The sequence below is a fragment of the Eschrichtius robustus genome, chromosome 14, assembly GCF_028021215.1.
Source record: "Eschrichtius robustus isolate mEscRob2 chromosome 14, mEscRob2.pri, whole genome shotgun sequence".
In the NCBI taxonomy this organism is placed as follows: domain Eukaryota; kingdom Metazoa; phylum Chordata; class Mammalia; order Artiodactyla; family Eschrichtiidae; genus Eschrichtius; species Eschrichtius robustus.
In genome coordinates, this window is record NC_090837.1 from 40,897,406 (window position 1) to 40,912,323 (window position 14,918).

The 14,918-nt window shown below is 40.2% G+C and overlaps 1 protein-coding gene across 2 annotated transcripts in view; it reads left to right on the top strand.

Annotated features, from left to right (window-relative positions):
- Positions 1 to 14,918, top strand: part of LAMA3 (laminin subunit alpha 3) — a 244,295-nt gene that overhangs the window by 200,912 nt on the left and 28,465 nt on the right. For both annotated transcript variants that reach the window (XM_068563499.1, XM_068563500.1), the window contains 10 exons: positions 1,878 to 1,994; positions 2,080 to 2,259; positions 2,810 to 2,952; positions 7,553 to 7,723; positions 9,156 to 9,307; positions 9,469 to 9,631; positions 10,058 to 10,191; positions 11,054 to 11,198; positions 13,258 to 13,377; positions 13,917 to 14,050. In XM_068563499.1, coding sequence (XP_068419600.1) covers positions 1,878 to 1,994; positions 2,080 to 2,259; positions 2,810 to 2,952; positions 7,553 to 7,723; positions 9,156 to 9,307; positions 9,469 to 9,631; positions 10,058 to 10,191; positions 11,054 to 11,198; positions 13,258 to 13,377; positions 13,917 to 14,050 — 1,459 coding nt within the window. The remainder of the gene's footprint in view (positions 1 to 1,877; positions 1,995 to 2,079; positions 2,260 to 2,809; positions 2,953 to 7,552; positions 7,724 to 9,155; positions 9,308 to 9,468; positions 9,632 to 10,057; positions 10,192 to 11,053; positions 11,199 to 13,257; positions 13,378 to 13,916; positions 14,051 to 14,918) is intronic.

Genomic DNA, 14,918 nt, shown 5'->3' on the forward strand with positions numbered 1-14,918 from the left:
TTCATCGCGGTGCGCGGGCCCCTCACTATCGCGGCCTCTCTTGTTGCGGAGCACAGGCTCCAGAGGCGCAGGCTCAGTAGTTGTGGCTCACGGGCCCAGTTGCTCCGCGGGCATGTGGGATCCTCCCAGACCAGGGCTCGAACCCGTGTCCCCTGCATTAGCAGGCAGATTCTCAACCACTGCGCCACCAGGGAAGCCCCAGTGCTGCTTTCTTACTTAAGGCCCAGGTAATTAGTTTCAGGTCATTAGAGCAACTGCTTCAAAATTTCTTAAGCCCTAAAATCTTAGCAACTGAAAGTACCAAAAATCACTACCACTATGGAGCATGAAGATTTTTAAATTTTTGTCTTTGAAATTTTTCTACTTATTTCATTTGATTTTTAAAAAAAATAATTAAACTGTCTTGATCTCACCAAATTCCTGTGTTCAGAAAATGCTGTGTCTTGATTTTCTCTGGTCTCCTGTGGTCATTCATAGCTGAACAGCCATCCAAGCTCATAGCCCTCATTTACCTTCTTAATCCTTTCAAAGCAGTTAGATGCCTTCTACCAGTAAATAAATACATTTATTTATTTATCTTTTTTCATTTTTAAAAATGAAAATGAAAACTAAATACGAAAACAGGAAAAAGAAAATACGAAACAATATGTAGTCATTTGTATAGCAAATTTCAAAAATTAAAATTTCCTGGTATGACGTCTGCTCTCTTTATAAAATTTGAGCTAAGAGGTGAAGATATGTGTTTTTAAAAGGATTAGGATACTGGACTTCCCTGGTGGCCCAGTGGTTGAGAATCTGCCTGCCAATGCAGGGGACACGGGTTCGAGCCCTGGTCCGGGAAGATCCCACATGCTGCGGAGCAACTAAGCCCGTGTGCCACAACTACTGAGCCTGTGCTCTAGAGCCCACGAGCCTCAGCTACTAAGCCCGCATGCCACAACTACTGAAGCCCGCGTGCCTAGAGCCCGTGCTCTACAACAAGAGAAGCCACCGCAGTGAGAAGACCGTGCACCGCAACGAAGAGTAGCCCCCCTCGCTGCAACTAGAGAAAGCCCACGGGCAGCAACGAAGACCCAACGCAGCCAATAAATAAATAAATGAATGAATGAATGAATGAATGCATGCATGCATATGAGCTTAAAAAAAAAAAGGATTAGGATACTAACTACATTGTTATTTAAACCAGTCCTGGAATCACAATTTAAGCCATATATCGTCAACTTGATCTTAAAGCATTCAGTGGTCATTTTCCGTGACCCCAAAGTGGCAATATTATCAGCTAGGAATGTCTATGAACTCTGTTCCTTTCACTGAATGTCCTTAAATTTGTTAGTTTGGAAATGAGCAGAAACAATGCCTACTGTATGTGTGAGTTTGCTTCAGTGAGGCTCTCTTAACAACACTCCTTTACTGTACTTTTGACTGAAGGGGCATCCCTTATACGTTATTCATTCATTTGTTCATTCATTCATTTGTTCCATAAATACATACTAATATTAAGCCCCATTGAGTGCCAGACGTGGCACTATGTGCTGGGACACAGCAGCAAACAAGACAGACACATCCCTTTTCTTTGCTAAGCAGAGACTTTCGCCCTGAGCAGAGTGGAAGTTAAGCCTCCCTCTGAGTTATTACGCCTCTCCGTTTCCTCATGTGCATTTCCAAGGAGCCTGGTACCACAGGCTCTATATGCTCCTGGCCTCTGTAACTGGAGGACCTGTGGGTCTAGATGCATGCAGTGGGCATCTCGGGGATGACTCCTAAGATGCAGGTCTGCTCAATGCTGTGCAGACCTTGGCTACTTCAGGGGTCACCAATACCCACGGAGGATCAAGATCTTTAGGGTAATTGCCTCTTGCTGCTTTATTTTATTTTAGAAATCAATCCGGCTCTCAACAACCTGCAGCAAACTCTGAAAATTATGACCATTCAGAGAGGGCTGGTAGACACCAATCTCACGACCATCCGCGATGATCTTCGTGGGATACAGAGAGGTCAGCAGTTCCCTAACCCACTGGACTTGGCTTCTTTTGTCAAACATTTTAGATACTTACCCCTCCCTGTTTGTGTGTGCATTAGATGACATCGATGGTATAATCAATAGTGCAAAGAGCATGGTCAGAAATGCCAACGACATCACAAATGATGTCCTAGATGGGCTCAACCCCATTCAGACAGACGTGGAAAGAATTAAGGATACCTATGGGAGCACCGGGAGTGAAGACTTCAACAAGGCTCTCACTGATGCAGATAATTCAGGTAGCAGGCATTCTCTGCCCAGGACATATTATCCATTTTCTCCATCAGTATGTGCTTTGGTCAGTTTTAATTTTTCCCTGGTAAAGTCTGATCTTAGAAATTAAAATATTAAAAACAACTTCACATAATCTATTCAGAGAGTATGGCTATTCTGTTAGTTAAAAGGACCAAGTAGGATTTTTGAAAAAAATCCATGAACATTGCTATTGATTTTCCCTTTTATAGAGTGGAGATACAGGTCCCTGAATCATGAGGAGTTGAATTATGATTAATATTAAAGATCAAAAAGCAAAGATTTATTTTTTTATAGTGGTCAAGAAAGATGATTTGATATCTAGATTGCAGAATAAGATCCATGATGTACTTATATAGAAGTATGTATAATATATATTTCTATAATGTAGAAAATGTATTACCTGATTCTCAGTCATCCTGTCCAACGTTTGGGACCCAGACATACCACTTGACAAGTACTATCAATGAGAACATATGTATTTAACCTTTTCTCAGCTCACAATGATAAATTTCTGTTTTGTAATCTCACCAACAGTAAAGAAATTAACCAACAAACTGCCTGATCTTTTGAGCAAGATTGAAAGTATCAACCAACAGCTGTTGCCACTGGGCAACATCTCTGACAACATGGACCGCATACGGGAGCTAATTCAGCAGGCCAGAGATGCTGCGAATAAGGTGGGTGTGTCCCCACATTGCCAGGCGCCAAGGCTCATTCTTTGATAAGTTACTCCATTCATTAAGAAAGGAAAGGTATCTATGTACTCAAGAACTGGTTGTCTTTTTTTTTTTTTTAATTTATTTTTTGGCTGCGTTGCGTCTTTGTTGCTGTGTGCGAGCTTTCTCTAGTTGAGGCGAGCGGGGGCCACTTTTTGTTGCGGTGTGTGAGCTTCTCATTGTGGTGGCTTCTCTTGTTGTGGGGCACGGGCTCTAGGTGCATGGGCTTCAGTAGTGGTGGCATGCGGGCTCAGTAGTTGGGGTGCGTGGGCTTAGCTGCTCTGTGGCATGTGGGATCTTCCCGGACCAGGGCTCGAACCTGTCTTTTGTTGAAGATATTTGCATCTATATTCATCAGTGATATTGGTCTGTAATTTTCTTTTTTTGTAGCATCTTTGATTTTGGTATCAGGGTGATGGTGGCCTCGTAGAATGAGTTTGGGAATGTTCCTTCCTCTGCAATTTTTTGGAAGAGTTTAAGAAGGATGGGTGTTAGCTCTTCTCTAAATGTTTTATAGAATTCACCAGTGAAGCCATCTAGTCCTGGGCTTTGGTTTGTTGGAAGATTTTAAATCACAGTTTCAATTTCAGTGCTTGTGATTGGTCTGTTTATATTTTCTGTTTCTTCCTGGTTCAGTCTCGGAAGGTTGTGCTTTTCTAAAAATTTGTCCATTTCTTCCAGGTTGTCCATTTTACTGGCATAGAGTTGCTTGTAGTAGTCTCTTAGGATGCTTTGTATTTCTGCGGTGTCTGTTGTAACTTCTCCTTTTGCATTTCTAATTTTATTGATTTGAGTCCTCCCCCTTTTTCTTGATGAGTCTGGCTAATCTGGTTTGTCAATTTTGTTTATCGTCTCAAAGAATCAGCTTTTAGTTGTATTGATCTTTGCTTTTGTTTTCTTTGTTTCTATTTCATTTATTTCTGCTCTGATCTTTATGATTTCTTTCCTTCTGCTAATTTTGGGTTTTGTTTGTTCTTCTTTCTCTAGTTCCTTTAGGTGTAAGGTTAGATTGTTTATTTGAGATTTTTCTTGTTTCTTGAGGTAGGCTTGTATTACTATAAACTTCCCTCTTAGAACTGCTTTTGCTGCATCCCATAGGCTTTGGATCATTGTGTTTTCATTGTAATTTGTCTCTAGGTATTTTTTGATTCCCTCTTTGATTTCCTCAGTGATCTCTTGGTTATTTAGTAACATATTGTTTAGCCTCCATGTGTTTGTGTTTTTTTACGTTTTTTTCCCTGTAATTGATTTCTAATCTCATAGCGTTGTGGTCAGAAAAGATGCTTGATATGATTTCAATATTCTTAAATTTACTGAGGCTTGATTTGTGAACCAAGATGTGATCTATCCTGGAGAATGTTCCATGCACACTTGAGAAGAAAGTGTAATCTGCTGTTTTTGGATGGAATGTCCTATAAATATCAATTAAATCTATCTGGTCTGTTGTGTCATTTAAAGCTTGTGTTTCCTTATTAATTTTCTGTTTGGATGATCTTGTCCATTGGTGTAAGTGAGGTGTTAACGTCCCCCACTATTATTGTGTTGCTGTCAATTTCCTCTTTTATAGCTGTTAGCAGTTGCCTTATGTATTGAGGTGCTCCTATGTTGGGTGCATATATATTCATAATTGTTATATCTTCTTCTTGGATTGATCCCTTGATCATTATGTAGTGTCCTTCCTTGTCTCTTATAACATTCTTTATTTTAAAGTCTATTTTATCTGATATGAGTATTGTTACTCCAGCTTTCTTTTGATTCCCATTTGCATGGAATATCTTTTTCCATCCCCTCACTTTCAGTCTGTATGTGTCCCTAGGTCTGAAGTGGGTCTCTTGTAGACAGCATATATATGGGTCTTGTCTTTGTATCCATTCAGCGAGCCTGTGTCTTTTAGTTGGAGCATTTAATCCATTCACGTTTAAGGTAATTATTGATATGTATGTTCCTATGACCATTTTCTTAATTGTTACGGGTCTGTTTTTGTAGGTCCTTTTCTTCTCTTGTGTTTCCCACTTAGAGAAGTTCCTTTAGCATTTGTTGTAGAGCTGGTTTGGTGATGCTGAATTCTCTTAGCTTTTATTTTCTGTAAAGCTTTTGATTTCTCTGTCGAATCTGAATGAGATCCTTGCCGGGTAGAGTAATCTTGGTTGTAGGTTCTTCCCTTTCATCACTTTAAATATATTATGCTTCTCCCTTCTGGCTTGTAGAGTTTCTGCTGAGAAATCAGCTGTTAACCTTATGGGAATTCCCTTTTATGTTATTTGTCATTTTTCCCTTGTTGCTTTCAATAATGTTTCTTTGTCTTTAATTTTTGTCAATTTGATTACTATGTGTCTCGGCGTGTTTCTCCTTGGGTTTATCCTGCCTGGGACTCTCTGTGATTCCTGGACTTGGGTGGCTATTTCCTTTCCCATGTTAGGGAAGTTTTCAACTATAATCTCTTCAAATATTTTCTCGGGTCCTTTCTCTCTCTCTTCTCCTTCTGGGACCCCTATAATGCAAATGTTGTTGCATTTAATGTTGTCCCAGAAGTCTCTTAGGCTGTCTTCATTTCTTTTCATTCTTTTTTCTTTTTTCTGTTCCGCTGCAGTGAATTTCACCATTCTGTCTTCCAGGTCACTTATCCGTTCTTCTGCCTCAGTTATTCTGCTATTGATTCCTTCTAGTGTATTTTTCATTTCAGTGATTGTATTGTTCAATTCTGTTTGTTTGTTCTTTAATTCTTCTCGGTATTTTTTCTTTAATTCTTCCAGGTCTTTGTTAAACATTTCTTGCATCTTCTAGATCTTTGCCTCCATTCTTTTTCTGACATCCTGATCATCTTCACTATCATAATTCTGAATTCTTTTTCTGGAAGGTTGCCTATCTCCACTTCATTTAGTTGTTTTTCTGGGGTTTTATCTTGTTCCTTCATCTGGTACATAGCCCTCTGCCTTTTCATCTTGTCTATCTTTCTGTGAATGTGGTTTTTGCTCCACAGGCTGCAGGATTGTAGTTCTTCTTGCTTCTGCTATCTGCCCTCTGGTGGATGAGGCTATCTAAGAGGCTTGTCCATGAAATGTTTTCTTAATTAAAAAAATTTTTTAATGAGTAGGAGTTTTCCAGGTGACAAAAAGCAGAAGGGCATGGCATAGACCCAGGATGTGTGGGGTATATGGAGGGTAGAGGGCTAGTAGAAGAGAAGGGCATAAAATGAGCCTGTGAGTGTAGAGGAGGGGAGCTCCATCAGTCATGGGCACCTTGGAGAGACTACAGCGCATGCATCACTAAGCCCCCCCTGCCTGATGCCTTGCATATACAGGGTCCTCCATAAATACTTAAATGCTTGGGAGATAAAATGTAGAGTTGGTGTAAGTATCATTCCTAGAGTTATTCTTTGGATTGTTAGAGAATATTTATTTTCTGTGTTTTAATGCAGAGCTACCCAAGGGGGTCCAAAGACCAGAGCTAGTCAGAGAACTTTTATTACTGCTCCGTTATATATAAGTACAAAATTGAGAGTAAATGTTTAGAAACTTTCAATAATTTGAATTGCTTCAGCATCCAAGCATGGGATCAGTGGATGTGTATTTTGCATACCTCCTTTATTTCATTTTTCTAGTAATTTAATTTCTCATATATTTTATAAAAGTATTGATCCAGGGCAGAGTAGAGGGAAAAAAATAGTCCTTCACCCTGAGTTTAAGAAACGTATTCTAGAGAACCCTGATGCACATATTTTCAAGGACTGAATGCCTGTAATAAATGCAGACATAACATGTAATATGTTAATGGCAAATGGTTCCTTAAAGAGTTCTTTTTTTTTAAAAATATTTTTGATGTATTGTACATCTATTCTATGCCAGGCATCATGCTAAGTGCTTCCATATATGTTAGCTCGTTTGCACAAAAACCTTCTAGGCTTGGAATAATAATTATTATTATTATGTTTATATAATATTAATCTTATATATTAATAGGGATATAATACATATTAGTAAGCCTAATATAATATTAATATCATAACCCTATTATTAATAATACTTTGCATATATAATTATATATATTATTATATATTATGGTATAATATAAAACTACATTATATGCAAAGTATAATAATAGGATTATAATATTAATATTATATTAACCCTATTAATATGTATTATAACCCTATAAATATAATACCTTCTATTATAATAATATATTATCTAAAGCCCATATTATTCTCTGTATTAATATATTATATATTATTATGATAGAAATATTATAACAATAGGGTTAATACAATATTAATATTATAACCATCATAGTGATAATAATAGTAATAATTTATTGTGATGATTATTGTTGCTGGCACAGAGGACTAAACGTGCTTCCCAAAGCCCCTCGGCTGAGGCAGGAAGAGCACAAATGCTTTATTCCGCGTGCAGCTGAGTGTGGACTCCAGGCCTAGGAGGCATCCACACTCCTTTGCTCCCTATCATAGCAACTTGGGAGCGGCTACACAGTCACAAGGCACCACCTTGAGCACCCTCACCTTCCTCATCTGGAACAGCTAACACCCTGGACTTGTCCCTCGCAGGTCGCCATCCCCATGAGGTTCAACGGTAAATCTGGAGTGGAAGTCCGGCTGCCAAATGACCTGGAGGATTTGAAAGGATACACATCTCTTTCTTTGTTTCTCCAAAGACCTGAATCAACAGAAAGTGGGGGGACCGAGAATATGTTTGTGATGTACCTCGGAAATAAAGATGTAAGTATTGCTTTGACGTTCCTCTTGTTTTTAAAACAGAATACGGTTTTTGAGATGCATGACACGACTGTGTCACTGCCATTGGCACAGCAGGAGGAAATCCCGCCACCTCTGATGGCTCCACGGGGGAATCTCCCATCAATTACCGATTATCCTTGGCTGGGGGATCTAGAGGCCTGGCCCGATGGGCCCAGCATGTGGGCACACGTGTGTACACGTGAGCACGTCCACACCCGGGGTTGAAGATCAGCACCCCTCTCCTCACAACCAGGGCAGCAGTACCGAGGCTTCATGGAGATCAGAGTAGTTCTTCCTCATAGCACTGGACTCTGTCCTCTTCTCAGGGCGCCCAGCTGCAGACCCTTCCAAGTGTCTGGGGTGAGGACCATCTGTGAATGAGGCCTGGAGTGAAATGCAGCCTCTCCTGCCTCATTAGTAAGAAATACAGTTGCCCCATCTCTATAATTCTAAATTCTTTAAACCACCACTGTTACAGGCATTTCAAATAGTTTATTTTAGCTTTTAATTCCTCCTCTTAAAATACATCTATTCCACCTAAGTGTCAGAGGAAAAGGTAATCACTGACTAGATTATTATACATGATTGGAAAAGAAATTCCTGAAACATGGTTCTCAAAAATTCTGGGCAATTAGGAAATGGTTGGCTGTCACTGTGGACTTCGTATTTAAGGATTCCTAAAATCAGCACTATTACTGGTCACCCGTTCATGCTTCAAGGTATTGGGACTTTATTTGTAACTTTCTTATGACATGACTTTTTGCTTTGTATTATGGCAAAATGCACATGACTCTGTTCCTTCAACAAATTTATACCATATACCTACTAGGTACCGTACCCTGTATTTATGATAAACAAAAATTTGTTTCCTGAATGTACTTAATGTACACTTAAAACAGGTTAAAATGGTAAATTTCATGTTATATATTTTACCACAGTTTTCAAAAATTTGTTTTTACCTTAAGGTGCTCACATTCTAACAGGGAAGTAAGGTACATACGTAGCTGACCGTGATAACATAGGGTGAACAGGCGTGCCAGAGTGTTGAGGGGACCTTGTATGGGGCAGGAATAACCTAAATGGCTTACCTTCCTTACCAGAACAAAATCGAATGGAGGCCTGAACCCGCATATGGTTCATCTTTATGTCAGGTGCCTGGCAAATATTTGCATATTGAGAGAATGGAGGAGTGGATAAATGAGTGCCCTCATGATAACGTGAGCAACAACAGCCCAGACATTGTTCATTAACTGTGCTGTCTGTATTATCTTATACCAGGATGCGCCTCATTCATTCTGTCTGCCCAGGGTGAACTGAATGAAAGCTGTGAGTTATTAGAAATGCGCTCTCTTGGGATGGGAAGTTGAGAGAATTCAGTATGTGAAGTGCTCTGAGGTGGCCTTTTTGTCTCCAGGCCTCCAGGGACTACATAGGCATGGCAGTCATAGATGGCCAGCTCACGAGCGTCTACAACCTGGGAGAACGCGAGGCTGAACTCCAAGTGGACCAGACCTTGACCAAGAGCGAAACTCAGGAGGCAGTTATGGACCGGGTGAAATTCCAGAGGTGCGAGTCTGATTGATTACTGCTCTTTGTTTATCTGACCTACACTTGCCAAACTTTCATTGTATGCATTGCTGAACCCCATTTTTAGTATTTTGGCTTTGATTTCTTTCATCTTCTCATACATTTTTATATACTTTATTATCTAATTTATCTTTAAACAGAATTTATCAGTTTGCAAGGCTTAATTACACCCGAGAAGCCACATCCAGTAAGCCGGAAGCACCTCAGTTCCTTGACATGGATAGTGGGGATAGAAACACGCTCCTCGATTTGGATCCTGAAAATGTTGTATTTTATGTTGGAGGTTACCCATCTGATTTTAGAGTAAGTGTGAATGTTTTTTCACGGAATGAAAATATTTAAAATTTAATTTGGCATAATGATGTTTTAATCAATTATATACAAAATGGATTTAACTATGTATTCTTACAGGATATCCAGTGACAATGGCTAACACTTAATGAGTTCTTTTATGTGCAGTGATCTAGGCTTAAGTATATTAACTTAAACAAGCATCCCTATCATTCCTATTTCACAGATGAGGAAACTGAAACAGAGAGGTTGAATAACTTGCCCAAGATCAGGCAGCTAGAAAATAGCAAGGCCAGAGTATCTGGCTCTAGGGTCCACATGCTTACCCCCTATGCTATGTTGGTGGTTAAAAGTGATGGAGTTATACTGTTTCCTGGTCAACCTGTTCATTGTCCTTTGTTCAATTAGTGGAAGATCTTTTGGTTTTGTTTTTTTTAGCTTCCTAGTAGACTGAGATTCCCTCCATACAAAGGTTGTATTGAATTAGATGACCTCAATGAAAATGCTCTGAGCTTGTACAACTTCAAAAAGACTTTCAATCTCAACACAACAAAAGTGGAGCCTTGTAGAAGGTAAATAAAACCTATAAGCTGGTGTCTCTTTGTGATTTCGGTAGCTTGCAGTTATAGTACATAAAATATGTGTAATTGATATTTAAGGAATATAAATTAAATAAGAAAAAGTCTTTTCCTTATTTGTATAAAATATTAGATTATAGAATTTTCTCGATTTTGAAAAAATAAATCTTGCTTCAATTTTTGGTGCCTCCTACCACAAGATATTCAGCATTAGTTGGTACCTGATTTAGGCACAGACTATTTATTTACTGTAAATTTCAAAAAACAAAAAAAAAATCGTGGTCCATAAAGTACACCATGACTTTGGCATATGAACCTATTTGAAAGTTGCTGCCTTGAGCTCCTGACCTACCCTATAGTTTAAAAGATTTGGAAGATTCTAATACGAGACAGACTGAGTATTTACTACTCAGAATAAAATTATATTTCAAGTTAATAATTTCTTATAGTGCAAGATCTTCAGCTGCTGGGCCACATCTTCCTAAGTAGACATTTTCAAAAGGGACTCCTGAATAGTATCTCTGTTGAGCTAGGGTTTGATCATCATAGTGTAAGAGCACATCCAGGAGAAATAGTGGGCTGTGGTGACCTAAATGGGAAGGAAATCCAAAAAAGAGGGAATATATGTATATGTATAGCTGATTCACTTTGCTGTACAGTAGAAACTAACACAACATTGTAAAGCAACTATACTCCAACAAAAATTTTTTAAAAAAGATATTTCCTCTTCTTTAACAAAATCATGACAACTCGATTGCATGGGCTTTTGCTCCCCTTTTCCTCTCGTATTAATAAGAACACTTTCCTGGCAGTCCTTTGCTGCTGTGTTCTAACTTACGATGATTGGTGTTGACAGGAGAAAGGAAGAATCAGACAAAAATTATTTTGAAGGTACAGGCTATGCTCGAGTTCCAACTCAACCAAATGCTCCCTTCCCAACCTTTGGACAGACAATCCAGACCACCGTGGATAGAGGTTTGCTGTTCTTTGCGGAAAACCAGGTAATCTATAACAAGCATCCAAATACTACCAAATATGTCCATTCATTTGAGCAATTTGGGGGTAACTGGGTTATTACAAACAACCAATGGATCTGAAAAACAATGTGCAAATGTTAGCTGCATTCTTTCCCTTGGCCCAATTCTACTTTCTTTGCCTGTGCGAGTGTGTGTTTTAGTAAGGCAAGTAATCCGGAATTTGAGAAGATGCCACCAAAATGTGGGAGAAATTGCCCCTTTCCCATTCTTTTGTGTTGTCAGTTTTATTCTTTGAAAACTACTATTTGCCTAGTAATCTACTTATTTTCTGCCTAAAAAACGTTAAGACCTCCTGAGGTCTCTGAAAGCTAGACTGTTTGACCTCCTGCTGTTTGATTCTTGGGCGGACTGTTTCCAGGCTGTATGGGGTTTTGTCTCTGTCTGACCCTTGACTTGCCAGGTCTAGGAAGCTTCTCTGTTTTCAAGCAGCTGAGGTTCCTAGAGACCATTCTTAAGTCTCCTAGTTTAGATAAGGCCAAAAGTGACACTCTATGAGTGATCGTCAGCGCCATCTGCTGGTAGATGGTGCTGGACTTAACCTCTCCTGAGAGTAGAGTGCTTCTGTAGCTGCTGCGTAGGTAGTATTTGTGGAGAAATGTGGATCAGCCCGTGGGATCTCCAGTCTGAGAATGTAGGATTGATATGGAGCTTGGGATTTTACCAGACCCTTCTGTCTGCAGGGCAGGGACATAGACCTGGTCCAACTCTCCTCTCTGGGGTTGGTCTGGACCCCTCAGGAGATTCCAAGGCTGAACCAGTTCTGATGGTTTGGGGAGGTCCTGACCTGCCTGAAGAATGCAGAGAGCTGAGCAGTCACACAGCATCTTCAGAGCAAGGCAGTTGTTTTCCAGAACAAGGTCTTCTTTGTATTACATTTTGAAGCTCTGGGAGACTAAGAACCAGAAATACTACTTATAGTAGAAGAAAACTTATGAAATGCCATTAGTAACCAGATAAGAGAAAATTGTCTCCAGTGCTGCTGTTAAGTAGGATGAGTTGATGCTATTCTATTATCTATGAGTGTGATGAACCCTCACTGGCTTCTAAGAGCAAGGTTTAGGATCCAGATAAGGACTGATTTTCCTTTTAGGTAAGGACTCTGGCAGTAGACTTCAAAGAGAGTCTCATTAGGAAACTGTATAAGAGCCAACTTTCAAGTCCTATACCAGACATTCCTCAGCTTACCCTTCCGCTAAGGAAATGGTTGGCTCAAGTATGTGCCTTACACCATGATGGGGATGCAATTATGACCCCTAGTAGGCTTGTGGCTGTCTCAGCAAGGTGATCAGTGATGAGAGAGAGAGAGAAAGAAGAAGAGAACAGGGTGAAGGGCAGAGAGACAGGCTTGGGAGTCATGTAGATCATAAGTTCTGTTAGAGATATTCCGAATTTGAGATATCTGTGAGGCATGCAAGCAATAGCAATTAGGCAATCAGATGTACAGACCTGGCCCTGAAAAGACAGGTCTAGGCTGGAGAATAATATTTGGGCTCATGGGCACACCTGAATTGGAACCACAGAAGTGACTGTGATTGCCAAGGCATAGAGAGTAGTGGGAGGGAAGAGGCCCTATTTGGGGTCCCCAAGCAACACTTAAGTGAAAGCTAGAGGAGACATAGGAATATGTCAGAAAACACATGGTGGAAAATGTTTGGGGTTTGAGGAAGACCCTACCTCTCTCCAACAGGTAGCAGTCATATTTTCAGATGATATTAATGATCTGTAGCTTTTCAGTTTCCATTTTTGCATGCTGGTTATAGATTGTTATAAAACAAAATCACGACAATAGCTAGCATTTATTGTTTCCTTCCTGTGTGCCAACCACTGTATATGATGTTTAACATGATTTGCAAGATTTAACCGTCATACCCGTCCTCGGAGTTAGATATTACAGCACTATTGTTCCTTCGGACTAAGGAGGCAGCTGAAGCTGAGAGCAGTCTGGAATTTGAGAGCATCCCTGGTTCCAGCGTTCTAGCTCTTCCCGAGTCTTGTGGTAATCTACGTTGTTTCCATGCTCTAGGATCGCTTCATATCTCTAAATATAGAAGATGGCAGTCTCGTGGTGCGATACAAACTGAATTCAGAGCAACCAAAAGAAAAAGGAATTAGAGGCATCATAAACGACGGGAGAGATCATTTGGTATATCCTTCGAGTCTGTTTATTTGAATTGTTAAATGTTCTTAGTCCTTTAAGTCAGTGCTCAGAACCCTTTTCTATTACCAGATGAACTTATAGTTATTAACTGAGAGACACGTCCTTTTAAAATCTGAACATTTTGGGCATGAAATATGTAACATCTGTGTGACGCAGATAAAAAATGATTAATTTCAAATGCAAACATTTTGGGAATTCCCTGGTGGTCCAGTGGTTAGGACTCTGCGCTTTCACTGCCGAGGGCACAGTTTTGATCCCTGGTCGAAGAACTAAGATCCCGCAAGCCGCACGGCACAGCCAACAATAACAAAATAACAAAATTAAAAAGAAAAAAAGCAAACATTTCTATTTAAGTGTTTTAATAGTATAATTTTATGCAAGTGAGCTACTGCTCAGAGCCCATGTATATACACCATGTATATAAATGAACCTGAAGGAAGGCAAACACATAATAGCTCTGAACCACTGTGAATAAGATTCTTTTATCTCTCATTGCTTGCTGATTCATCTCTCCTTTATTTCAGATTCTGATCAAAATTGGAAAAACCCAAAAACTTATGCGGATAAACGTGGATTCTCAAAGCATTAAAATTGAAGGTGATATATTTGATTTCAGCACATATTATCTGGGAGGAATTCCAATTTCAATCAGGGAAAGGTAAGATGATTTTTTTTCTTTTAAAGAAGCAGATCACCTCTCTTAAGAGTTATGACTGCTACTGATTAGTCTTTCTTTTTCTTAACATAGATTTTATTTATTTATTTTTGGCTGCATTGGGTCTTCGTTGCTGCGTGCGGGCTTTCTCTAGTTGCAGCGAGCGGGAGCTACTCTTTCTTGCAGTGCACAGGCTTCTCATTGCGGTGGCTTCTCTTGCTGCGGAGTACGGGCTCTAGGTGCGCAGGCTTCAGTAGCTGCAGTGCATGGGCTCAGTAGTTGTGGCTCGCAGGCTCAGTAGTTGTGGCGCATGGGCTTAGTTACGCTGTGGCATGTGGGATCTTCCCTGGCTTGAACCCAAGTCCCCTGCACTGGCAGGTGGATTCTTAACCACAGCGCCACCAGGGAAGTGGTGGGGTCTACCTTTTTTTAATTCTAGCAAAAAACAAACACAAAGAATTAACTTTTCAGTATTAACAGTGTTAGCCAACAGAGTAAAACAGGCTGTGAATATTGGATAGCGGGACTGGCCATTTGAAAGAGGCGGTGGGGGGGCAGGGGGGGAATTGTGTGCCACCCCCCCATTGTCATTCCTGGGAGAAGAGAATCCACGAGGAGTAGGCTTGGTGTTGACAACACTGCCAGTAAGAACAGGGACTGTGGCCTGGGGCCCTTGAAGACACAGAGGAGAGCGCAGGTAGCCCCCTGGCCTGACAGGTGGCCCTGGACACTGAAAGCTGGGGCCACTCCTTCAGGAAGTACCTCCTAGGATGGAAGGCACATCTGTATCACCCACCCCCTTACGTTTATTGAGCATGGACTAGGGGCCTAACTGTTTCTCGGATGAATGAATACATGAATGAATTAAATT